We start from the raw sequence: 23,324 nt of genomic DNA, 5'->3' as shown, positions 1-23,324 counted from the left end.
GCTATAAGCACCAAGTGCCAGAAGCAAAACTAGGCCTCTCACAAATTTGCTCTTTTTTCCTAAAGAATCTAGAGTTCCAACTACCTTTCCTATAGACACACTTTATAAGTGAGTGCAAAGCAATCATTTCAACACAAATTTCTATCACATATCAACCAGTATCCCTATGTATTCTGTGGTATTTTGCCTTCTGTTCTGTTCTTATATCTTAATGCAGAGGTACCAAATGTCTTCTCACCAAAAGACTTTATCTTTGGTCTTATTGAGGTTGGGATATTGACAGGAGATAGACTGATAATATACAGAGTAGGAAGACTGAAAGTTAAGCCATCAGGATATCTAAATGTGGGAAAACCAAAGGACCAAAGACAGGATCTGGTGGAGAAACTGTCATGGTTAACAAGTGACAGTTAATGCAAATCACAAAAGTGCAAGAATATATTGCTATTTCACAGCACACGAGTCCAAGTTTAATCAGCCAACGTAACTATCTTGAGTCCTTGTAGATTATCTATGTAGATCAAACCAGAGGCTGGTATAAGTACTAGAATGACTAACTTGACTCAGTGGATTATTTTCTCCGCACCATACTCCTCCTTCAATAAGACATCAAGGTACTGATCCCAGAAGCACTAAGTGATTACATTGGTATTTGTTGAACAAAGAGGATGCTTCATACCTGGACAAAACTATGCAAGCAGTCATCTGAAAAACTAGGAGCAGGGGAGGATGTTTAGTTTAGAAAGAAACACATCCAATACTAGAATTTTATATTAGAAAAAAACTATGTTTTTATAATACAAATTACATAAAGGTGGACACAACTGTAAGTGATCCTCAACCAGAACATGAATATATGAAAATTTTAGATGCATCAAGAGAACATCCGTCTCAAGACAGAGACTGTATCTTTCTACAGCTTTAAGGTTTTTGGAGGGCACCCCAATCCAGCCTTGGTCAGGCAAAGGGGACTCTGCAGGCCTAGTCTCACCATCCACATCAAATATAGGTAGAGCATGCCACATTGACCACATCTGGAGCTCCATCAGGCTGCTCCCCCTCCACTGCAGTCCTATCCAGTGATACTGCAGACACTGGGCGAGGTAGCAGCATACCAATGTTAATCAGGACGGGAAGAGGGTGCAATCTTACTTCTAGGATTTCACATTTGGAAGAGTGCCTTTGCAGTGAGGAGTAGCCCTAGGTCCTTCCCAGGAAAAGAAGCAGGCACAAGGGCCAGGACTCAGGCTCCATTTTGACCCAACGTTTATTGTCCTTTTACAACATGTCATTTTTGGTTTAGAAATTGCTTGTGATTAGTTTTCCAACATTAACTCAAAAGCATGTAAAATAAAAATCAACCTACTCTATATAAACACCCAAGAACTGTAGCCCTTCACCCTCCTGCCCAGGTTGGGTAGGGGGAAGAAGGGAGGGTTTGGGTAGCAATGAGTGAAGTGCAGATGCTTTACTGTGGGGAATGGCGATAATGCCTTTGTTCATACCCACAGAGGTCCCCTGCACTGCCCCAAACTACAACAGAAATGGCGTAGGCCCAAGGCCCAGTTCCTTGTTGGTAATGCACTCTCCACCTCCCAAATGAAAATCGCTTTTATTTTATCGTTTCTGTTTTGTATTTTTTTTTTTTGCAACAGCAACCTTCTGTCCAGAGTCTGACCGTAGCTGAACTGTTCAGACTGAGGAATGGAGCAGGCCGTGGGTGCACTCCTGGTCCCTCCTGGGCGAGCGCCCCCACCCTCAGGGAACAAGGTCCAGCCAGGCCAGCTCACTGCACGCTGGCCACCACCACCTAGCCATACAGGTCATCATCATTATCTTCCGTGTACACACTGCCACCTGTGCCACCGCCACTGCCCTGACTGGGGCCAGCTCCACCTTGGTTTCCTGAAGGGAATCTGCACAAAAGCAGAGGCAGAAAAGAGGGTTAGGACAGGGCTTGTGTAGGAGTTTCACAATAACCCATTCTAGCCCCCTTAAGGCTCCCACTACCTTGGCTGTATAGCTCCCCAAGACAACTTAAGCACTGCCCACTGAAACCTAGTTACCTGAAGCTGCCAAAGCCCCGACTCTGCTGAAGGGTCTGAGCAAACATCTCATACTTCCGGATGTCATTATCACTGACAGAACGGCGGGCAAAGCGCATGGCTTCCTCAAAGTGATCTCGGCGGATCTCAGGCACTGGATCATCCTCTTCTACCTCCTGCAGGATAGGTAAACACAGACCACCAGGGTTAGTTAAGGCTCAGCCTGGATTCCTTTGCTGGCCTTCCTGACCCCCATTATTACAGTAGCTTATGGCAGAGGCTTAGAGGATTGGGCCTCTCCAATCCAACCTGAGTAAGTTGCTAGGCCAACCTTCCTAAAACTGAGTCACTGCCCTGCTTCAAACCTGTCAATGCATTCTGAAAAAAAGTGAAACTGTAGGGACAGAATTCGTATCAGTGGTTACTAAGGGCTTAGGGTGGGGAAAAGAAGCTGATTAAAGTGGCACGAGAGGGACTTCCCTGGCAGTCCAGCAGTTGAGACTCCGTGCTTCCACTGCAGGGGGCACACATTTGATCTCTGGTTGAGGAATTAAGATCCCACATGCCACAAAGCACGGGAGAAAAAAAAAAAAAAAGTGGCATAAATTCTTGGGATGATAGAAATTTGTCTATCTCAATTATGGTAGTGGTTATAGGGCTTATATGTATTTGTCCAAAAGGTAAACTTTACAATATGTAAATTATACCTCATAAACCTAAATTTTTAAAAAGAAAATGTCAATGGTTCTTAGTGCTTATCACAACTGGATTACACCTTACCTACTGGCCTCACTTCCAGCAACATGACCTTTTAAATCTACCCAGGTTTCCCCAATTCCTGCAATCCTGCTTTCCAAGCAGGTTATCTGGGTGACTTATTTTCTTTACCCAAATTCTACTCTCTCTTCATAGCCCAGGCTCACATCCTATTTCTTCTACTGAGAGGCCACTCAATTGCTGTGACTTATGAGACTGCCCTAGGATCAACATATCAGTAGTTTTTAAACTTTTATGAGACAGAGGAGGGATGTCACAGGTCCCCCCCCAAAAGGTCAAGAAAGCCATTTATTCACTCATTAAATCAGTCTCTAATACTGTGCCATGATACAGTGGGAAACAAGGGAGGTAATACAGAGTTCCTATCTTTATTGAGGTTACACACACACACACACACACACACAACACAACCAAATTTTGCATTTAATTCAGGGGGTCCATGAAACACCAGGGATAGGTCCACAGATTCTAGGTTCTTTATATATATATAAAATATATATATACTTTATATATATTTTAAATAAATGGACCTTTTAAAAATATTCATTTATTTATTTGGCTGTGCTGGGTCTTCGTTGCACCACAAATGTGGGATCTTTTAGTTGCAGCATGAGGACTCTTTAGTTGCCACATGCAGGCTCTTAGTTGCGGCATACACGTGGGACCTAGGTTCCTGACCAGGGAGAAAACCTGGGCCCCTTGCATTGGGAGCACAGAGTCTCAACTGCTAGGCCAGCAGGGAAGTCCCAGATTCTAGGTTCTTAGCTCTGCTCCATCTGTTTCTTTGCTGATCTCTTCTCAGCCTTTATAATTCCTGACTGAAGAGGTTATATGCTCAGCTTTTTCTCTTTGATGCCCAGATAAACTTTCCAAAACCTTATCCTCTTAATTCCAGGGCATTGAGGAGGACTGTCCCCCAGCTCCCCATGACTGGCACACATAGGGAAAGGATGCAGACTCACCATGGCTGATGGGTTGGTCTGCCTCTCCCGTTCTCGCCTGATCTCACTCTCAATCGATTCACGGATGGCCAGCTTGCAAGCACGCTGGCAAATCTCTGTCAAGTCAGCTCCAGAGAAGCCATTAGTCATCTTAGCCAGGAACTCCAAATCCACATCCTAAAAGAAGCAACATATCTACCTTAGCACTCAGCCTCTCTTCCCCTGTGATACACTGATCTTTGAGCCACCCAAGCACTCCCAATTCCAGTCTGTCCCATCTTCTGCCACCCTGTTTTATTCCTTATTCAGATTATCTTAATACCCTCAAATCTTCCACCTTCCCTTTTCAACCATAACCCCAGGAATCCCCAATGGAATCTTGTCCAGGAACCAAACAGCACTCCACACAGCCTGCAGATTCACACAAGTGCCTATGACCTGAAGACCTTGCACCTGCCTTGGCAACTGGGGACTTGCGCAGGTTGGCCTTGAGAATGGCAACACGGGACTTCTCATCAGGAAGTGGGATGTAGATGAGCTGATCAAGGCGGCCAGGTCGCAGGATGGCAGGATCAATGATGTCAGGCCGGTTGGTAGCGCCAATGATAAACACATTTTTTTTGGTGGACATGCCATCCATTTCTGTCAGGATCTGGTTGATGACTCGGTCAGCAGCACCACCACCATCTCCAATATTGCCACCACGGGCCTTGGCAATCGAATCCAGCTCATCAAAGAACAGTACACAGGGGGCAGCTTGGCGGGCCTGTGTGAGACAGATGGACTTAAGTAGCAGCACAATTGGGTCTCTCAGATGTGAGAAGGAATGGAAAATAAAGTGACCTTCACTGCCCCAGCTGAGCTGCCAGAATGAGACGGTTTTAACTCTCCCAAAGAACGGCCTCTGCCCCTAACTTGTCCCCAAGCAAGTGAACTGATAGCCCAGCCACTTCCAGCTCACCTTGTCAAAGATTTCCCTGACGTTGGCCTCAGACTCCCCAAACCACATGGTGAGCAGCTCAGGACCCTTGATGGAGATGAAGTTGGCCTGGCACTCATTAGCAATGGCTTTGGCCAGCAAGGTTTTTCCACAGCCAGGGGGTCCATAGAACAGTACTCCCTTGGAGGGTGTCATACCAAACTTGAGGAATTTGTCTGGGTGTTCCACAGGATACTAGGAGGAAAAGGAAAGAGGGTTCAGGTATACCTCCAGAGTCTGAAGGAAACCCAACCAAACAGAAGCATCCTCCCACACCACCCCATGGTGTAAGATCCAGGTTTCCTAAAAGCAGGCTCCTTAGTGCCTCCAAGCTGAGAATAGCAGGTTCCTGAATTATGCTCACAATTCCTGCAATGAATGTGGCAACACCTCAATACCACCCAGCCCAACTACAATGTACTGAGATGGTGACTCACCCTGGACCAAATACCCTACCTGGACCAGCTCCTGAAGCTCACGTTTGACATCCTCCAGACCCCCAATGTCCTCCCAGGTCACCTGTGGCACCTCTACCACAGTTTCCCGCAGTGCTGATGGGTTGCTCTGGCTCAGGGCCCACTAAAAATGGAAGAAAAACCGAGGATGAGACTTGCCAGGGGAGAGATCAAAATGCATGCATGTGTACCTGACATATAGGAGCAGCCCTTACTCGGAAGTCATCCATAGTAACTGCCAGGGAGTTCATGACCTCAGCATCGATGGTCTCATCCTCTAGGTCAATGAGGTCCATCTTCTTGCGGATGGCTTGTAGAGCAGCCTCTGAGCACAGGGCTGCTAAGTCAGCGCCCACATGCCCATGAGTTTCATTGGCAACCTGCAGAGAAAAGATCTACTTACTATTCTGAGACCTACCTGCCTTAGGAAGCTCAGAGACAACAGAATCCTGGCCCCTTCCCCTGACTCCTATCTCTGGATCTTCTAATTTCCCTGAACGCATAATAGTGGCCCTCTCATTAGCTGGGTTTTAAGTATTCAAGCCTGGACTTGGGGCCTGGAAATAAAGCTGCCCCCAAAATTCTGGTTCACTCTAATTCAGTGTCAACCGAGAAACATGCCAACTCTAGTTGCCTAGATTCAATCTCAGATCACTTCCCTTCCCCTGCCCAGGAATCAAAATTTGAAACTTATGTCCCTAGTCAGATCCCTTCAACTGCCTGGAAACAGATATCCTAACTTCTGGCCAGCCCTCATCACCACTCCACCTGTTCAAGGTCCACATCATCTGCCAGCTTCATGTTCTTGGTGTGGATCTGAAGAATTTCCAAGCGTCCTGTAGCATCAGGGATTCCAATATCTACCTCCCTGTCAAAGCGACCTGTGAGACAGTGTGTAAACATAGATAGGGATCATTTATGGTACACAGGGAAGAAGGAGCAGGCCTAAGGTGACCAACCATCCCAGTTTGCCCAGGAATGTCCTGGAGTTAGAACTGAAAGCTCCATATCCTGGGAAATCCCTCAGTCTCAGGCAAACTAGGATGGGTGGTCACCCTAGACATGACATGGAATAAGGGAAAGGAAGCCTAGGCCCTAACACTGCACAGAGCTTCAAGAAATCCTCAGGATTACGTGACTTAGATGAAGGACAGATGTGGGATCAACAGGATTAAGCCCAACAGAGCCATAATCTGCCCATGAGCAAGGACAGCAAAAAGAGAAATTTGGGGTCCTTACCAAATCGCCGTAGGGCTGGGTCAATGCTGTTGGGTCTGTTGGTTGCTGCCATAACAATGACATGTGCTCTCTGCTTTAGGCCATCCATGAGGGTCAACAACTGTGATACGATACGCCGCTCCACCTCCCCATGGGTCTGTCAGGACAGAATGTCTGGTCAGAAGTGAAGTCAGGACCTTTCAACACCCCACTATCCCCTAAGGTAAGTTCCTACTTTCTCTCTTTTGGGAGCGATGGCATCCAACTCATCAATGAAAATGATAGCAGGAGCGTTCTTCTCAGCCTCTTCAAAGGCTTTACGGAGGTTGCTCTCAGACTCACCAGCCAACTTACTCATGATCTCAGGACCTGAAAGCATACAGAATGGATGCAATGACAAAACATCCTTCCTCAATCTCAAAAGAAATCAGATATCTTGCTTGCCCAGTCCAGAGACAGCTCTTGGGTGAGAATGTGGTAACCCTTGCCTACTTTCTTACAGCCCCTACTAACCATTATCCCAGGGTAGCCAGCAAGCCAGGATAAAGTCAAGGGGCTCAATACACTTATCTCACAGTTGAGCTGAAAGTATGAAGGTGATGACAGTAGATGATCTGGGACCTCTGGCCAGAGCAGAAGCAGCACACCAGCTGGACCTCTACCAGCTAAATACCATTCTCAAAGAGAGAGCTGATCTCAGCCAGTCTTTCCCCAAACCTCAAATAAGTAAGCATAGACATTGTGAGTTCTCATTCTAACTTAACTCCTCTTAAATGTCTTCAACCTATCCATGATCTTTTTCAAGGGGGGATAAATCAGGGGGCACCAAAGTAGAATACCATCCCCTTGGTTTCTTATCTGCCTGCAATGTACTCTAGAAGAGAGATATTAAAGTATACACAAGGATATGTATACAAATGGACACGTCTGTGAGTTCTCCAGTTCATGAGACTGGATCATGCTCAGCTCAGAGTTCAGTCCAGCCAAACACAAAGTGAACCAAGGCTCTTACCATTGATCAAAAAGAAGAAGGCACCAGTCTCATTTGCCACAGCTCGAGCAATCAGGGTCTTTCCAGTCCCAGGAGGTCCATAGAGCAGGATTCCCCGAGGAGGCTAAGGACCAGTAGAGAGGGTGTGATTAGGTTCAGACTCCCAACTTCTCCCAACCCCAGCCACTCTAAAATGGCTCGACAAGGGCTCCATTTAGAGGGGGTGAAAATCAGAGCTCAACTCTGACACCAGTAAGAATAAGCCCTCAAGCAGCAGCTGCTAGGAAGACAGTTTACCTCAAGCATACTCACTCCTCTTAGAGGCAGAGAAAGTACCGCTACAAAGCTGACAATATGCATAGGAGACAAAGAGCAGAGAAACCACACTAAGAGACTCAGTGTGACTGAGTCTGAAGATCCTGGGACTAGGAAAAGAAAGAGGCCATTAGGCCAAGGGCTTGACTTTACACAGACAAGAGCCGAGGTCTAGCTTAAATATTTAACAGTGTTGGCCAGAGGCTCCCTCACTCCAGTAATCACAACCCTCCAGGATTTATTATCATGTTGGAGTGCCTTCCCTTACCAACAACCACAAGTTTTCCTCTTTGAAGTTGTCTTTCATCTTCAGGGTGTCCCATGATACGGGAACACCAGCAGTTCTCAAATATTTTGGCCTCAAGATCCTTCACACTCTGCAAATTTCCTTATCTTCTACTTCTATTGGGCAGCACTGTTCTAGACAAGTTGGCCAACTATGGTGAGATTTTATTTATAGGGTCCGTTAGATAAAAATGGTTTTTAGATTTTGAAGTGTTGTAATTAAGAAAAAAAATGCAACAGAGAACTTAATTGGCCTACTGTGTTCTAGACCACTGGTAGCTTTAATGAATTTAAAGCCCTCTATAAACTCAAACACAGTACTTCCTCTCTAATCCAAGGAGATGATGAAACACACCACCCTAGACTATATCCCACAGAGCCCAGGATGCTCACCTTCACACCAATTGCCTTAAAGAGGGCAGGATGTCTCAGGGGCAGCTCCACCATCTCCTTTATCTGAGCTAGCTGTTTCCTGCAGCCACCAATGTCATCATAGCCCACTTCATTCAAAGACTCTTCCTCATCCTGAATATGGAAGAGACAAAGAAAAGAAGGTAGGAATACTACAATCGGCAAAAGCTGAGTTTCTCTAAATCTGGTTTGGAGAAATCTGCTGTATGAGAAGATCCTTCTCTAAGGGGATCATGCCTCAAAGAACAACTCTAAAAATCCAAAGGGAAAGATATCTTTTGTTTTATTTTTATTATTTATTTATTTTTGCCAAGGCAAAGATTTCTAGCATAGCCTTTCCCTATTGCACTGTCCTTAGTCTTACTGGGATGGGCTCCCTTAAGACCTGAAGCTAGAAACTGTGGGAGATGGGCAGGGGTCTGGGTGCCATCGTTAGCATTACTTCTTCAAAAATTATTCCAACCACTTACACCCTTTAGATTCAATCTAGATTTTAAAAATTATTGGCATCAGATACTTCCAAGAGACTTTTCCACCTCTGGGAAGAAGCTTAGCTATCAAGTCTGGGTATTCTTTGGAACTACCACACAACTGCCCAACTGAGTAATCACAAAGTAGGGTACCAGGATCAGGGAGAGAACTCACCTCTCGTTTGATAGGCTCCCCTTCACAGTGGATCACTGTGTCTGGAGCAACAATACAGTAAGGACTGGGATCTGTCTCCACTACTTTGAACTCTACAGCACGCATTCCACCCCGGACAAGGAAAATGTCTCCTGTGAGAGCAATCAGCACAAGAGCAGTTAGAGGTATCTATTACCAAATCAAGTGAAATTCCTCATCAGAACCTGGGACCTAGAATGCCAAGTTCACTAGATATTGCCTTCTCCTTCCCATCCACATCTTATTAAGCATCAAGCAAAAAGAGAAAACTAAACTGTGAAGAGTCCCTCTGCTACTCAAGATGGTGAACAAAAACCTGACATGTCAGAAGGTTTCTGACTTCTGGGGTACAGATAATGAAAGCTTTCACAACAACCAATGGTAGAACTGTGCTAAATATTAAATACACTTTGGGCCGTGAAACAGTCAAAATGGCCTACCTCTTTCTTCAGAGATATAAGAGAAGATAGCTTACTCTACTGGAGCAAAGAGCGGGAACGGGGAAACGGAAGGAAGAGGGGAAGGAGAGAGTACACATGAGTATGTATACACAATGTGTGTATGCACACGCATATGAGAATGAGACAAATATGTCCCAAGTTTTACTCCTGGGTATCCCTACAATCACCTAGAATTATCTCTCACCTTTCCGGATGGGTCGATAAGCTTCCAGGAAGTACGGCTTAAGGTAAACCTCAAAGAGATTGCCAGTGATGCCTTCCACTGTGTCATCAATGGGTAGTACGTGGATACGTTTGCCGTACTTCACATCAGGGCATGGCTGGATGCTGAGGATGACAAGCAGACTCCACGTTACCAACCACAATGCAGCCCCAAGCACTGGGTGTCCAAAAGGGCCTGGCACAGACAGCTGATGGCAAGCGAAAGAGAAAAGGTAGGGATGGCTTTAGGTGAAGAGAGGAAGGAGGGTAGGGTGGGAGAGAGGGCAAAGAAACAGTCAAGCAGAACAGGTCATATGCAGGGTTGGGGTAGTAGGGGGAGCTTCTAGAAGAAGCTGCTGGGGCTGTCCACTCCCAATCAGTGAGCCGAAAGGAAGACCCACACATCTGGAACCCTCACAAAGACACAAGAGGAAAGGTCTTCAGCGAGAGATATCCCAGGATGGCCTACTCTAGTTAATATTGGTAACCCAGTATTACAAAGGGAGACCTCAGTCTGACAAATGTCAGCGTCAGAGAAATAGAAGTGAAAAAATAATCTCAGTCAGGTGGTCAGAGCACCTTGACAAAGTGACTAAGCACCTCCAGGAAGAAGGCTACATGAAACCTAGAATCCATGAAAAAGAATCAAAAGCCTGAGATGTTCCTGGCCAGGTGACAGATGGCTGGGTAGCAGTGGCTAGAGAGGACTCCAAGATAGGGATGCCTCTTGCCTAAAGTTAAGTCTAAAAGCACTCAGACTGGAGCTATCCTGGGTATGGCTCAAACTATGCCTCTCTCCAAGATTAACTGGGATCTTTATACAAACCTGCTAGGAGTCCACCTTTCATGCCCATACTCCCTTCTCATTCTAGCCCCAACAAAAGCCATTAATGCAACCCAGGTGTAAGGTTACTCGGCAGATACCCCCAAATGGCATCCTAAACCAGGGTCTAAGGTGTGGTAAGTTATACCTCTGGTAGAAAAAAATAAAGATACCAATAAAGTCACAGAAATGCCAACTTGTCCCAAGGGTCATGCAGAGGCAGATTTTGAAGTCCCAGAGGCAGAACGAAAACCTAAAGATAACCTAGAAACATAAGTCTTCTGCAAGCTCCCAATATCTGCAGTTGCCAAGGCCTTTGTTAGGGGTACTGCCTGTAACGCAGGCTGTCTCTGGCCTCCCATCCCTGAGGGGCCAAGAACCCCACACACACCTGATGACATCCCCCAGGTGTACGCGAAGGTTATTCCGAACAACTCTATTCATTCGAATCTTCTCATCAGAACATGTGTCATCAGAAAGCACAATGCACACAGCTTCCCGCCTCTTCTTTCCTTTCAGCAACACTGTGTCACCTCGGAACAACTGCAGCTCATCCATCTTGGGCTGAGGAAAGAAGGTTAAGGCCTTTGGGTCACTGGGCCAGGGGGTAAGCAGCAGCCCTGGAGGTTGGGATTCCCAGTAAACCCCACTCTATCTGTGGTCACTGCAAGAAAAATGAGAAAACAAACCTGGGAAAAGCCCTCAGGTTAAGTGCAATAAGCAAAGATTGGACTGTGGACCCAACTTACCTGGGACAAGGATACCACACTGTTGTCCTCATTGATGGCTTCATCAACAATTAACCGATTGGGGCGGTTCTTCTGTTTAAGAATGGCTGTTGATAAATCATCACCTTTCGAACTAGAAAGAGAAAATGAAGTCAGTCCCAAAACATATTCCAGCAAGGGCCCCCACCAGCCTCTAAAACTCACACCTAGGAAAGAAATAGTGCACAGAACTTCCCTGGTGGCGCAGTGGTTAAGAATCAGCCTGCCAATGCAGGGGACATGGGTTTGAGCCCTGGTTCGGGGAAGATCCCACATGCTGTGGAACAACTAAGCCCATGTGCCACAACTACTGAGCCCACACGCCTAGAGCCTGTGCTCCACAAGAGAAACCACCGCAGTGAGAAGTTCAAGCCCTGCAAGGAAGAGTAGCCCCTGCTTGCCACAACTAGAGAAAGCCTGCAGGCAGCTACGAAGTCCCAATGCAGCCAAAAAAGGAAAAAAAGAAGAAGAAAAAAATGACCAAAAAAAAAGAAGAAGAAGAAAAGAAATAGTGCATAGATGAAGCTGTCCCTACACAGAGAGCTCAAATGAAGAGAAATTCAGCCAAGATCAAGAAGAGTGATATATCAAGTGCATATTACAATCACTGTTCCAGCAACTCTTAGTATTCTGAGTACTGGTATCCTAGCTGTAAGGCCCCAGGTAATCTTGCCCCAGGGTCAGGAAACTAAGAAAACAAAATAGAAGTGGAGACTGAGCAATATTTAGAGAAATGAAAATAGCCTTAGACAGTATAGAATAGTGATTAAGAGAAGGGGCTCTTTAGTCAGACCTGTTGGGTCTGAATCCCAACCCTGCCATTCAACTGTGATCTTGGGCAAGTTATTTAACCTCTCTGGAGGCTGATGTCCTCATCTGTAAAATGGGGACTGTAAAATAGTAGCACCCATCTCAGAGGATTACTGTCTTAAGTGAGATAATGAATGCAAAATGTTCAACACAACGCATGGCATATGCTATCAATGGTCAGTACGATTAGCACTGCAGAACACAACACAAGTGCTTTCTTTGCTAACCCTCTTGCAGAAGGAAGTGAGCAAGACAGCCACCCACAGGGCTTGGGGAAGCCCCAAGCCCCACAGAGCAAGCCTGGGAACAATGAAGAATCATTAGCATTATCCTTCTAATTGGCTAAACCTGAATGCCAGAGCATTCTATGTACCACAGAAAGGCAAAGCATAAAGACCACCATATTTGAAAAAACAAACAAAAAATTTAAAACCAAGAAATGCTGAGACATGGGGCAAATCCAAATCCCTCTTGCCCAAATCAAGGTTGCCTGAGTCTGCACTCAGTTTGAACTATCAAATAATTTCTACCATTTCCTGGAAGCTAAAATCATTCACCCAACACCAATTTCTCACCAACTCATCTTCAGCCTTCACTAACTAGACTCAGTGGCCTCTCCCTCTGAAGAGTTACCTCCTCTTAGTAAGGCTCAGGAAAACATGAGCATTAACTAAAATAAGGAGGCCAGACAATGGAAGAAGCCAAGAAATAAATAAAAAGGAAACTTTTCCATGGATTATTTCTTCACTCAACAAGTGACCAAGTGTGTGTATATATGTATATACATATAAATAAAATACATCAGGCACCGTTCCAGGATCTGGGGATTATCAGTCAACAAAACAAGACAAAATAGTATTCCTATTGGAAACATCTTCACAACTTGCAAGAAAAAAGATGCCTATGCTCTAGAATACCAGCTAGGGAGTTACGGGATTTTTTACATCTTTTGGTCCTGATACACTCAAAAGAAATACAAATCCCATTCATCTAAAAAAGCTGTAAGTTTTCTGCTGACCCTCTCACACAGGCTGCATCTTTATTCACTCCCTTTAAACTAGTTTCCAAGAGTGGAGTTTCCTTAGCTTAAACTTGCCGCCCCCAACCCAAAAGTGGTGGTCACAATGCTGCAGAGGCATATTCTTCCAATGCTTATCAACACCCTGGAAAGCAAGCATGGTCAATATGAGAGCTGAGGGGAATTTAAATCCATCAATTCTCCCTCTCCCTCATGCATCAAAATACCCTTCAAGGGTTTGCCCATCTTTCTTTGATGGACCAGGGCTAGAGAAAAATAAAATGCCAGATGCCTCTAGTCATCAGTTTGTATTTTAACCCCAAAGCTGCATACTAGGAAAACCTCCAATCTGCCTACCATTCCTCACCTCGGCACTGGAGATGAGTGGGATGCTCTTCCCTTAAAGTAAAGACCTTTAATTCCACATCTATTTACTGAGATCAAAGGAAGTAACCTCTAAATGAGGGAATTCAGCTTGATCATGGGCCAACAGCAATACTGGAAGCTCTTTGGGGACATCCCCCTGGTCTTCTGCAAGAGTCAGGCCCATTCCAAAACCCCAGTGGGCCACAGGGGACTTGGACAGAGTTCACGTAAGAGTCATCAAGATGACCTAGTGATCAGAAACTATGATGCCAGGTTTCAAGAATTTTGGACTTTTACTTCTAGTCTTGGAAATTAAAGACTAAGAGACTGGGGACTTCCTAGGTGGTGCAGTGGTAAAGAATCTGCCTGCCAATGCAGGGGACACGGGTTCGAGCCCTGCCCTGGGAAGATTCCACATGCCATGGAGCAACTAAGCCCATGTGCCACAACTATTGAGCCTGTGCTCTGGAGCCCGTGAGCCGCAACTACTGAGCCCATGTGCCACAACTATTGAAGCCCACGCGCCAGGGCCTGTGCTCCACAACAAGAGAAGCCACTACAATGAGGAGCCTGCGCACCACAATGAAGAGTAGCCCCCGCTCTCAGCAACTAGAGAAAGCCCGTGTGCAAAGCCCGTGTGCAGCAACGAAGACCCAGCACAGCCAATAAATAAAATAAATAAATTTATAAAAAAAAAAAAAAAAGACTAAGAGACTACTTTCATTATTAAGTAGTCCTTTTAAATACGCACCTGAATAATACTTCATCTCAATTCAGAAACTTGAAAAAAAGGAACACATCTCAGGAAGGTGATTTGCATAGAAGGTTTCCATAGGTGGCGGTGTCTACCCCCCGCAAATATCTAAAGTTCTTAATTCTAAAATGGGCAGAGGTGACCAGGTTTTACCTGCTGCTTTCCTGAGTAGAGGGCCCAGGATTTCTCAGCATAACTGCTTAGGGAAAGGAACGTGTGTGTTTGACTAGTTAAGGAAACTCTAACCTTCACACCACAAAGGCTAAAATCTAGAAAGGCCCACAAAATACGAACTGAGTAATTTTAGCAAGAACCTAATGAACCCCATTTCACAACATCAAGGAAAACTTACTAAAGTCTTCTCGTATGAAAAACAACAGGCCTAAAGTATGAAGGCAGCCAGATGCGAAAGGCTGCCCGCCCTCTCCCTAACAGCCTCTCACTCCTCAGGTCGTAGAGGATGCCAACCACGGGCCAGGCCGACCCGGCTCTAAAAGGGCCGTCGTGAGCGTCCCTGAGCTCGCCAGGCCTTCCGCTGCTCCGGCCGCCGCCTCGGTCTCCGGGCTCCTCAGGCCTTCACGTGGCCCGGAGTCCACGCCCACCGGGCGCACTTAGGGCGTTGGGCCCGCGGGGCCTGCACTCCCCGGGGACCAAAGGCCTAGAGCGGGTGGTAGGCCGGGGCGCAGGTGGGCGCGCCAAGGCCCCGGGGCTCCGCGCCGGCAGTGTGGGCCCGCAGACCTCACTAGGCCGGGACGGCAGTCCCAAGAGAGCCAATCAGGCCGGCCCGGGCCTGCATGACACAGCACGATCTGGCCCAGGCCCCGACCCAGGCCCAACGCAAGCCCCGCCTAGGGGGCGCGCGGGGGCGCAGCCGAGCCCAGCGGGGTCCGCGGCTCCTCCTTCGCCCCCTTCCTCGCCTTCCCTCTCCCTCCTTCCCTGTCTCCACCTCCTAGACGCGCCCACAGCCAGGCCCGGCCGGGCCTACCCAGCGCAGCGGGTCTCCCGGTGCGCGCACCCGCAGCGGGCGGACGGGCGCGCGCACACACTCACTCAGCTCCAGAGGCCATGGCGCGTGCCTCTCCCGGCCGGCGGCTGTGGCGGCCCGCGGGTAACGGCTACGAGGGGTGGCAGGCGACAGACTGGGCCGGGGCTCGGCTCTCCCGGGCGGGGGGCGAGCGGCGGCGACGAACCCGCAGACGGCCTCCCTCTCGCTTCCTCCCAGCAGCACCGGAGCGGTGGGCGGGCGGGCGACGCTGGCGTCTGATCCGCGAGGGGCCAGCGGCAGCGACGACTCAAACGACGGCTGCAGACGCTTCGCTAAGACTGAGCCGAGAAGAGCCGAATCATCGGAAGGAGAGGTGCTCCCACCTCAGCCAATCAGCGCCTGCCCTGGGGACTCCAGCCCGCCTCTCCGCACCTCTCCCCAGCAACCCGCGGACCCGAGCCAATCAGGAAATTCGCTCGCGGCCTGGCTCCCGCCTCAGGGATGCAACACGCCTAGTAACGCCACGTCAATTGGCCGCAACGCTATGCTTCCTCGACGGATTGGGATTCTCGACCAATCAACGAAAGCAATAGGGCCAGATCGACCGGCGAAAGGAGAGCCTTTTATCCCCGGGAGGCTGACTCTCCCACTTGGCTCCAGTTCATTGGCTCCTGAGCTTATCCTGTTAGAAAAACCTGGCACAATGGATTGAGCCCTTGTATTAGTCTAGTCCTGTTGTGATAACCTACACACCCGTCTTCTTCCAAAACCTGAGTATCCACCCTAACCCCTCTCCTTGCTCCTTCAAAACGCTGGCTCCAGCCACCTCTATTCTGGACTCTTTGACTAGCACCCCAGTTCTGAATCCACTCTACCCTATTGTCATTGCACCCTTTGGTAATCCTAATCCCATAGGCTTTACAGTTCCTCAGGGCCTGGAGATACATGCTTCTTACCACTGAGTATTAATACTAACGGCTAAAGGAGGGAGGACACCCAAGTCCAGAAAGGAGTCAAAAGGCAACTACAGAGCACACAGCAGACTCAACAGAGCCCAAAGCAGCAAGAAAATTGTATGATGAGACTTGAAGTCCTCGGGCCCAAAAGGCCAGCTAGCCCTGAGTATATTCAATAGGCAGCGTTGGGGGCCTGTTGACTGAGTTCACCCCTCAGCCCCTATCCACACTGACACATTTGACTCAGACAGTGGAAATCCAAATTTGGGATTAGGGAGGGGCTGGGGAGTCATTCTGAGAGACTCACAGGTCTGCTTGTCTCTTCCCCTCTAAGAATCAGATACTTGCCCTTCTCCTAAGAGGCCTGCCCACATCACCTTCTGGACCTAACTCCACCCATTCTGTCACCTCACAAAGGATCCTGGGCTTTGGGGTTTTGCTTTTAGGCAACAAGAAGGATTAAAGGCACTGCTTCCCGAGTAAGGATTCCTGTAGCCCTTTCTCCTGAGGCTCATAAGGTAGTTGATGTTGGGAGAGGGTATCATAGACAACCAGCACTCGACTGAATCAGACAGCTGTGAGCCTTCCCACTCAAGTATAGGTAGTAGGCAGACAAGAGATAGATAAAAAATTTTACTCAACACATGAAAATGGAAACAGGAAAAAAGGTGCTATGAGCAAAGTCAATGCCTTGTTGGTGGAAGGGGGGCTTCTTCTGGAACCAGAAATTTTGCAGGACTACCACCAACCTCTCTGATGCCAGACTTATACTGGAATGGTCAGCTCCAGCCACATAATCCAAGGATGTTATAGCAGAAAGCCCTCCCCACAGATGGCCCACTGAGGCCCCAGCTCAGGTTCTTTGAAATGTGGCAGCTACAGGTCACAAGTCTCCAGCAGAGACGTCCGAAATTCCTCAAGAAGGGTTTCACGGTCAGGGGGACGGATCCAGCCAAAACAGGTTTCTAGGTACAGGGGAAGAGACCTGAAAGCAAACAGGGTGATATCTAAGGGAGGACAGACAGAAGACTGGGCAGCCATTCCCTCCCTTTCATTCACCATCACTCCCAAAAGGCCCAAGGACTCCAGGACACTAGCTGTCCCCCAACCTCACCATGTAGCATTCTCCTGTGGCAACTCAGTTTGGGCCTCCAGCCTCCGCCAGAGAGCAGCGGCCTCATCCCTCCGATCCAGCCTCCTCAGAGTCTGAAGCAGGTGAAAGGAGGCGTCTCGATTACCTGTAGCCCCACCCCAGAGTACAAAGCCTTAGAACTTGACACAGATTTAAGCATCATTTTATAAATGGGGAAACTAAGGCCTAGAGCAGGGAAGTGTCTTGCCTATATGGAACCAGGGATACATCCGTGCCAACAATGCCTATCCCTGGGCACTGCCTGCCCAGGACAAAGGGCTCAGCTGACCTTGCTCCTGCCCAACACACTCTCAGCAGTTATGGTCTTTGTGTCTGAAGACACTGGGAAGCCTAGCAAACTCCTGAGAGGACTTCATACACATCTGTATATATCTTGCCTATATCTGCACACCTGTATATATCCCTACATATATACAGGCACAACCCAATTCACCCCTTGTATCAAGGAACAAAACTCTTACACTAATCCCCAAGTACCTCCCCCATGGCGCTTTCTGTCCTTACGCATTTGTGCATAGCTGTCTTGCACATGTACATACCTGGGCATACCTGCACACTGAGAAGGAAGTCCTGCAAGGCTTTGGTATCCTGGCCACTGGCAACCCATTCCAGTCCACGACTAATCAGGGTGGCCGCCCGAAGCTGTTGTAGTGCCACATCCGACGTACACCTCTGCTCACAGCTGGAAGCAGGGCCTGGGGACCACTCCCAAAGTCAAGACGTGTTCCCAGCCACACAGTCACCAAAACCTCAAGTCCCCTCTCTGTCTCTTGTGTTTGTAGTCTCTTTCTCTTAAACTTCCTGGTGGGCTAGGACACATGGAAAGGAAACCACCACCACCACCACAGAGGAAAACTGAGAATCTAGATCACCTTGTTCTTTATCCTTGGGTGTGGCTTGGAAGAGCAGTTCAAGACACCTGAAGTGGGACACAGAGCAGGGGTAAAGAAGTCAACCTCAGAAACTCTGGGGTGAGTAGGTAAGAATGGAGCTCACCAACTCAGGTCCCAATTAGAAAATTATCCCTTCACATTTCCCCTAGGGTCTTGGTTGGCTTCCTGGGCTCACCGGCTGAATTCACTAATTGCCTCCTTTTGGGCCCCCAGTTGCACCCAAGCTTGGCCCTGAAGCAGATAGGTGGCAGAGACCCAGGGTAAGCAGTGTGGTGACTCTTTGGTTCCTCTTCTGGCATCTTCCCACAGCCGGGGCCTCTTGGGAAGCAGAGATGACGTGCGGCTAAGCAGCTCCTCACATACAGTCAAAGCATCCTGGGCTCGGCCTGCCTGGATCAGCGCTGCTGCTGCCTCCAAGAACACCTCAGGCACACAGGGCCCTGGAGGGCATGGGGGTGGGGAGAACTGGGGTAGGAGGAGAATTCAGTGTCTTGAAGAAACATCAGCCACCACCCCCAACCTCTTCACCAGGCTCTGGTATCATGCAGAAACCACCCGTTGCTTGCTGCCCTGGATCCCCCTTGTTCTGGGGACCTTCCCAGTCTGGTCCCCCAGACTGGACAGAAAGAACAGCACAGGAGAAGTCAGAAAAAAGCAGTCCTGCTCTACTCCAAAGGAGACTCCAACCCTCCCACCCATTGCAGAGAAACATGACATACCCACCTTTGGCTCTGAGCTATCCAGTAACAGAGCCAGCAGGTCCAGGTAATGTTCTGCAGCATCCTCTGCCCTGAAGAGTCATAACCCATGAGCCTCACCATAGGCCATCCCAGGGCCCTCCAAGGGCTCTTAGCTAAGGGCCCTGGGGTGTGGGGAGGGTAAGGTTTTAGGACTCCAACACTGGCTCAGTATAGATCTCTACTATTTACAGACTGGATTTAGGAGAAGACTTTATATAGTTTTCAAGGCACAGGAGGTTAGTGTCTGGGTAAAGAGTCCTCAGTCCAGGTCCAGCAGCAAGGCAGGAAGCTGAGAGTGGGGACCCATGTCCTGCCCCTGACTTGTCTATCCCCACAACTCACAAGAACAGAAACAGAGTCACACCACAGGGGAGGCATCAAAAGTGGGAAGAGGAGCTCAGGTGAGCAAGGTAGACCTCACCTTCCTGTCTGTAGGCATCGGCTTGCTAGTAGGTACTTGGCCTGGCTGTGTGTGCCACAGTGAAGGGGTGAGGCTGGGTCAGTTCTCGGGAGTAGTAACTCTACCTCAATGAGAAGCTGGGGGGCTTCAGGGATATGAGTGACACTCAAGGCCTAAAAGGAACAAAAAGAAGAAAGTATATCTATAATCTCTAGGAACCATACTTCCTTCTATTTATACCCCAACACAAGCATCTCAGCAGTCCTGTATCTTTTTGTTTTTAGTTTTTTCTGCTGTTTTTTTTAAGAACTTTTACTGAGATACAGTTAACATACAATAAACTGCATATATATATATATATTTTTTTTTCTTTTTTTGGCACACGGGCTTAGTTGCTCCGTGGCATGTGGGATCTTCCTGGAGCAAGGATCGAACCTGTGTCCCCTGCATTGGCAGGCAGATTTTTAACCACTGTGCCACCTAGGAAGCCCCAAAACTGCATATATTTAGAGTGTACAATTTGGTATCCCAATCTCCCAATTCATTCCCCCCCAACCCTCCCCGCTTTCCCCACTTGCTGTCCATATGTTTGTTCTCTACATCTGTGTCTCTATTTCTGCTTTGCAAACCAGTTGATTTGTACCATTTTTCTATATTCTGCATATATGTGTTAATATACGATATTTGTTTTTCTCTTTCTCAGCAGTCCCGTATCTTTGCCTGACATAGTTCCTTACCTCAACCAGCAGCTCCAGACTCTCAATCTCTGCTGCTGTGTTCCCCAGTTGCTGATATAGCCTGGAGGCCTCCAGAAGCGGGGGACCCCAGGTTGATCCCTCTTTCAGGGCTGCAACCAAGTACAGCAGAGCTCTCTGTGGACTGCCCTAGAGGGGTGAGAGGACACAAGCCTTAGCTACCCTCACAAAGCAGAAAGCTGCTCCTAACACCCCTGGTTTCCCCAACCCACCCTAGGACTGTCTGTCTTTACCATCTTACGAAGACAGGTCCCCAGGGCTGTGTACACCTGGACCAACACAGGCCGTGGGCACAGACCTGAGGCCGCTTCATGCAGGCTGCTCAGTGCCCTGGGAAGGTTCCCTGCGATCAGCTCCTGGAGGCCTGTGGGCAACCAGGGTGTGAGATTAGAGAGGCCAATAGGGCAGGGGGCATGATGGGGAAGAAGAGCACAAAGAAGCTCCACTAAGCTGAATGGTACAGGACAGAGAAGACGTGAGCCCAGAACACCCCTTAAGACAGGGAGTGGGGAGGAAGGGACAAGTCAGATTGCTAGCTGGCCTTGGCAACAGGCAAATGCTGTCAGGAGGACATCCCTCAAGCCCCGGGCATTCTGCAGGGTCAACGGAGCATCTGACTCCTCAGCTGGAGGCCTCCAAGTTTTCAGAAGCAGCAGCAGATCCTCAGAGGCCCTGCTCTGGGGAAAGAAGGATGATCAGAGGCTCCAACCCTGCAACTACCCCTTCTCCTATCTCAGTCTACCCTGGCTGGACTTTGAACTCAAGGATCCTCCTGATTCTTGTTCCCTCAATTCTAAGAGGTTGATAGCTGTGGAGCAAGGATAAAGGGAGGAAGAAAAACCTCAAACAGTGATGATCTATTTTAATGAGTCTCCTCACTCAGGGTAAGCCCACGAAGACACAGGGCAAGGACCATGTTTGGGTTACTGATGAAAAGACTGAGGCTGGAAGTTGACTTCAGCAAGCTCATGAGAGTCCTAATTCTACCCAAGATAATCAAGCTCCCAAGAGAATCCCTCCAATGAGTAACAAACCAGAGCAAGGTCACCTAAAAGTCCCTGAGAGAACCTGGGTCCTGAACACCAACCCAAAAACCTTTCCAGCACATAATGATGATACCGCAGCTAGGAAAGGTAGGAGGAAAGAGACCCTTAGATCCAGATCACTACCTGAATTACCTGGCTAACATTCAGTGTCTGCAGCAGCAAGGTCAGGTCCCCAAGACGGTGAGTGCTCAGCCAGAAGGCAGCCTGCAGGCCAGCAAGGTGATGAAGGGCAGTGTGCAGCTCCGGAAGAAGGGACGAAATATGGAGGACGGACTCCCACAGTCCCCTGAGCCCATGTTCCAGCCTGGCCTCCAGCTGCTCCTGGGTCTCCAACACTGTAGAGTATACACACACATACAGCTGAGGTAGAATCTCATCTTTGGCTTTCCTTCTCTGCAAGAGCCCAAAGGTCACAAACGTGCTCCTGGTGTGAGGTGCACACGGAGGATAAGAGAAGGGCATCTCTGTGGAGGTGACAGATTACGTTGCTCCTCCTATCCCCCTTGCAAGAACTTAAGCCCAGACTGAGGCTGACAGGGGTGCAGAAGGCAATCTCTGGCCCTCACCTCTCTCTAGGCCCTGCTGGATATACTGTGCCAGGTCCTCAGTGAAACCCTGGGCCAGGCTTGCCCTCAGGGTAATGAAGTTGCAGATGACGGTCAGTTCCAAGGGGAGAACAGAAACAGCTGCAGGGAGCCCTGGAGCAACAAATGCTGGTCTCACAGACCACTCTCAGGGGAAAGAGATCACCCCACCCCAACCAAAATGGCCTCACTAAAGAACCCACCCTTTGGAGAGAGAGTTTGGGAAGGGCAGAAAGTTTTCCAAATAGACCATTCTGGAAACCATTTCTTCAAGTGCTGCTGCTGCTGTGTGCGTGCGCACACGCAAGGAGGAGAGAGATTCACCTGTACAAAGACCATTCCATTCCAGTCCCGTCTGTGCTTTAAACAGGACCACTTACCCCCTGATAATCTCCTCAATCCCAAAAATGCAGAAGAGGAACTGGTCTCTGGCTGTAGAGGAAGGGAGTGACCATCCGGCGGAGGACCCTACTTACCCTGCAGACTATGGAGAAGTTCTCTGAGCCCTTCCAGTGTATCTTGAGCCAACTGCTGTCGCCTCAGAGACAGACCTGAGTCCTGAGCAACCTGCCAAATGTGGGGTGAGGTACAGTCCTTTCCTATCCCCTTGCAGCTGCGGCAAGGGATGTCATTCTCTAGCCATTTCTGGCTCTTTGGGGGAGGTCAAGCTCAGCCCCTCCCCATCGGTCAAGGTAAATCCACTGCATACCATTTTTCTGGTATTTTAGGGTTGCAACGCGAGGGTCCCAGCAACCGCGTTACCTTGGCCTGTCGAACTAGCTGGTCATTCTTTTCCCTCCACAGATCCAGGCAGCTGGCTTGTGATGCTGAAGAGCCCAGTGGAGTCTTGTGAGCCATGGTGGCCGAGGCTGGGCCCAGACACCTGAAAGGGGCTGCTAAAGCGTAAGCCTGGCCCCTTGGAAGCCCCCACTGAACGGGGAGGGGGCCGTGCACTTCCGCACCCCGCCAAGGGTCCTCTGCTCCCCTCAGGGTTCCAGCCGGGGCGGCCTACCCTTTCCGGGAGAAACGGACGCTCCCCTGGCCGCCTGGCGGAGCTTCCATCCGCGCCTTTTCCACCCACCCGCCTCTTCCACCCGCGCCTCTGGTTGGTCCCGTTGGCAAAATGCTCGGCTGTGGTTGGTCGTCTTCAAGGGTTACTCCCCGCGGAAACTGGAGGAAGAAACGAGTCGGAGCCAGACCAAAGAGGGAGGCTTAGGCGAGCCGCAAGCCGGGGGCGTATCTGACCCGGGAGGTCCTATGGATCGCCGTTCCGCTGCTCAGCCTTGGCGGAGGCCAAAGTCTTGAGAAGTCGACCTCAAAGACTCGGAACCCTTTGCTCAGCCCGCCCCTTGCAGCCACACGTCCAGGTCTGCGGGGCACTTCCCTTGCCGTGAAGAGTTGGCCCGTGCGGTGCATGCTGGAAGTTGTAGTACCGCCGGGGAGGCGCCAAGAAAAGTCCAGCCCCAGAAATGCCTTCAAAAAAAAAAAAAACTGGCCGGAGACCTAGGCCCTCGGTAATCGGCTCATCCTAT

General features: G+C 48.9%; 2 protein-coding genes across 8 annotated transcripts; both read right to left on the bottom strand.

Annotated features, from left to right (window-relative positions):
• Positions 1–1,249: 1,249 nt before the first annotated feature.
• Positions 1,250–15,471, bottom strand: VCP (valosin containing protein). Its single transcript, XM_057724851.1, has 17 exons — positions 15,331–15,471; positions 11,315–11,426; positions 10,957–11,129; positions 9,726–9,868; positions 9,063–9,193; positions 8,400–8,531; positions 7,428–7,530; positions 6,651–6,784; positions 6,437–6,572; positions 5,966–6,078; positions 5,413–5,577; positions 5,199–5,321; positions 4,725–4,937; positions 4,221–4,529; positions 3,785–3,940; positions 2,067–2,221; positions 1,250–1,916 (listed from the first exon to the last, which is right to left on the bottom strand). The coding sequence occupies exons 1-17, from the start codon at positions 15,345–15,347 to the stop codon at positions 1,811–1,813; spliced, it is 2,421 nt and encodes an 806-aa protein (XP_057580834.1). The 5' UTR covers positions 15,348–15,471; the 3' UTR covers positions 1,250–1,810.
• Positions 15,471–22,936, bottom strand: FANCG (FA complementation group G). Of its 7 annotated transcripts, XR_009051583.1 has the most exons (16): positions 22,805–22,936; positions 22,555–22,675; positions 22,269–22,359; positions 21,775–21,906; positions 21,341–21,543; positions 20,704–20,839; positions 20,396–20,526; positions 20,145–20,291; positions 19,429–19,580; positions 18,991–19,057; positions 18,443–18,732; positions 18,247–18,293; positions 17,914–18,069; positions 17,336–17,459; positions 16,971–17,206; positions 15,471–15,603 (listed from the first exon to the last, which is right to left on the bottom strand). XR_009051583.1 is itself a non-coding variant. In XM_057724852.1 (15 exons), exons 1-15 carry the CDS (start codon positions 22,852–22,854, stop codon positions 17,098–17,100), a joined length of 1,956 nt encoding a protein of 651 aa, XP_057580835.1. In that variant the 5' UTR covers positions 22,855–22,936; the 3' UTR covers positions 16,837–17,097. The 7 variants fall into 7 exon arrangements, 4 of the variants coding, with proteins under 4 accessions (XP_057580835.1, XP_057580836.1, XP_057580837.1 ...); XR_009051584.1 differs by lacking the exon at positions 15,471–15,603 and having other exon boundaries at positions 16,837–17,206; positions 17,336–17,427; XM_057724852.1 differs by lacking the exon at positions 15,471–15,603 and having other exon boundaries at positions 16,837–17,206.
• Positions 22,937–23,324: the final 388 nt, after the last annotated feature.

Source organism: Hippopotamus amphibius, chromosome 2 (genome assembly GCF_030028045.1).
Source record: "Hippopotamus amphibius kiboko isolate mHipAmp2 chromosome 2, mHipAmp2.hap2, whole genome shotgun sequence".
In the NCBI taxonomy this organism is placed as follows: domain Eukaryota; kingdom Metazoa; phylum Chordata; class Mammalia; order Artiodactyla; family Hippopotamidae; genus Hippopotamus; species Hippopotamus amphibius.
Note: the sequence above shows the minus strand (reverse complement) of the source record. Positions and strands in the feature narration are given on the sequence as shown.

Excerpts from the sequence above, each read along its gene's own strand:
- VCP (XM_057724851.1), bottom strand. Across the intron at positions 8,532-9,062 it reads GGGAGCCTATCAAACGAGAG|GATGAGGAAGAGTCTTTGAA; the intron begins GTGAGTTCTCTC and ends TTCCATATTCAG. Across the intron at positions 6,785-7,427 it reads CTTCTTCTTTTTGATCAATG|GTCCTGAGATCATGAGTAAG; the intron begins GTAAGAGCCTTG and ends GTATGCTTTCAG.
- FANCG (XM_057724852.1), bottom strand. The coding sequence starts at position 22,854 with ATGGAAGCTCCGCCAGGCGGCCAGGGGAGCGTCCGTTTCTCCCGGAAA. Across the intron at positions 21,544-21,774 it reads CCAGCAGGGCCTAGAGAGAG|TGTTGGAGACCCAGGAGCAG; the intron begins GTGAGGGCCAGA and ends TATACTCTACAG. Across the intron at positions 20,840-21,340 it reads AGACACTGAATGTTAGCCAG|AGCAGGGCCTCTGAGGATCT; the intron begins GTAATTCAGGTA and ends TTCTTTCCCCAG.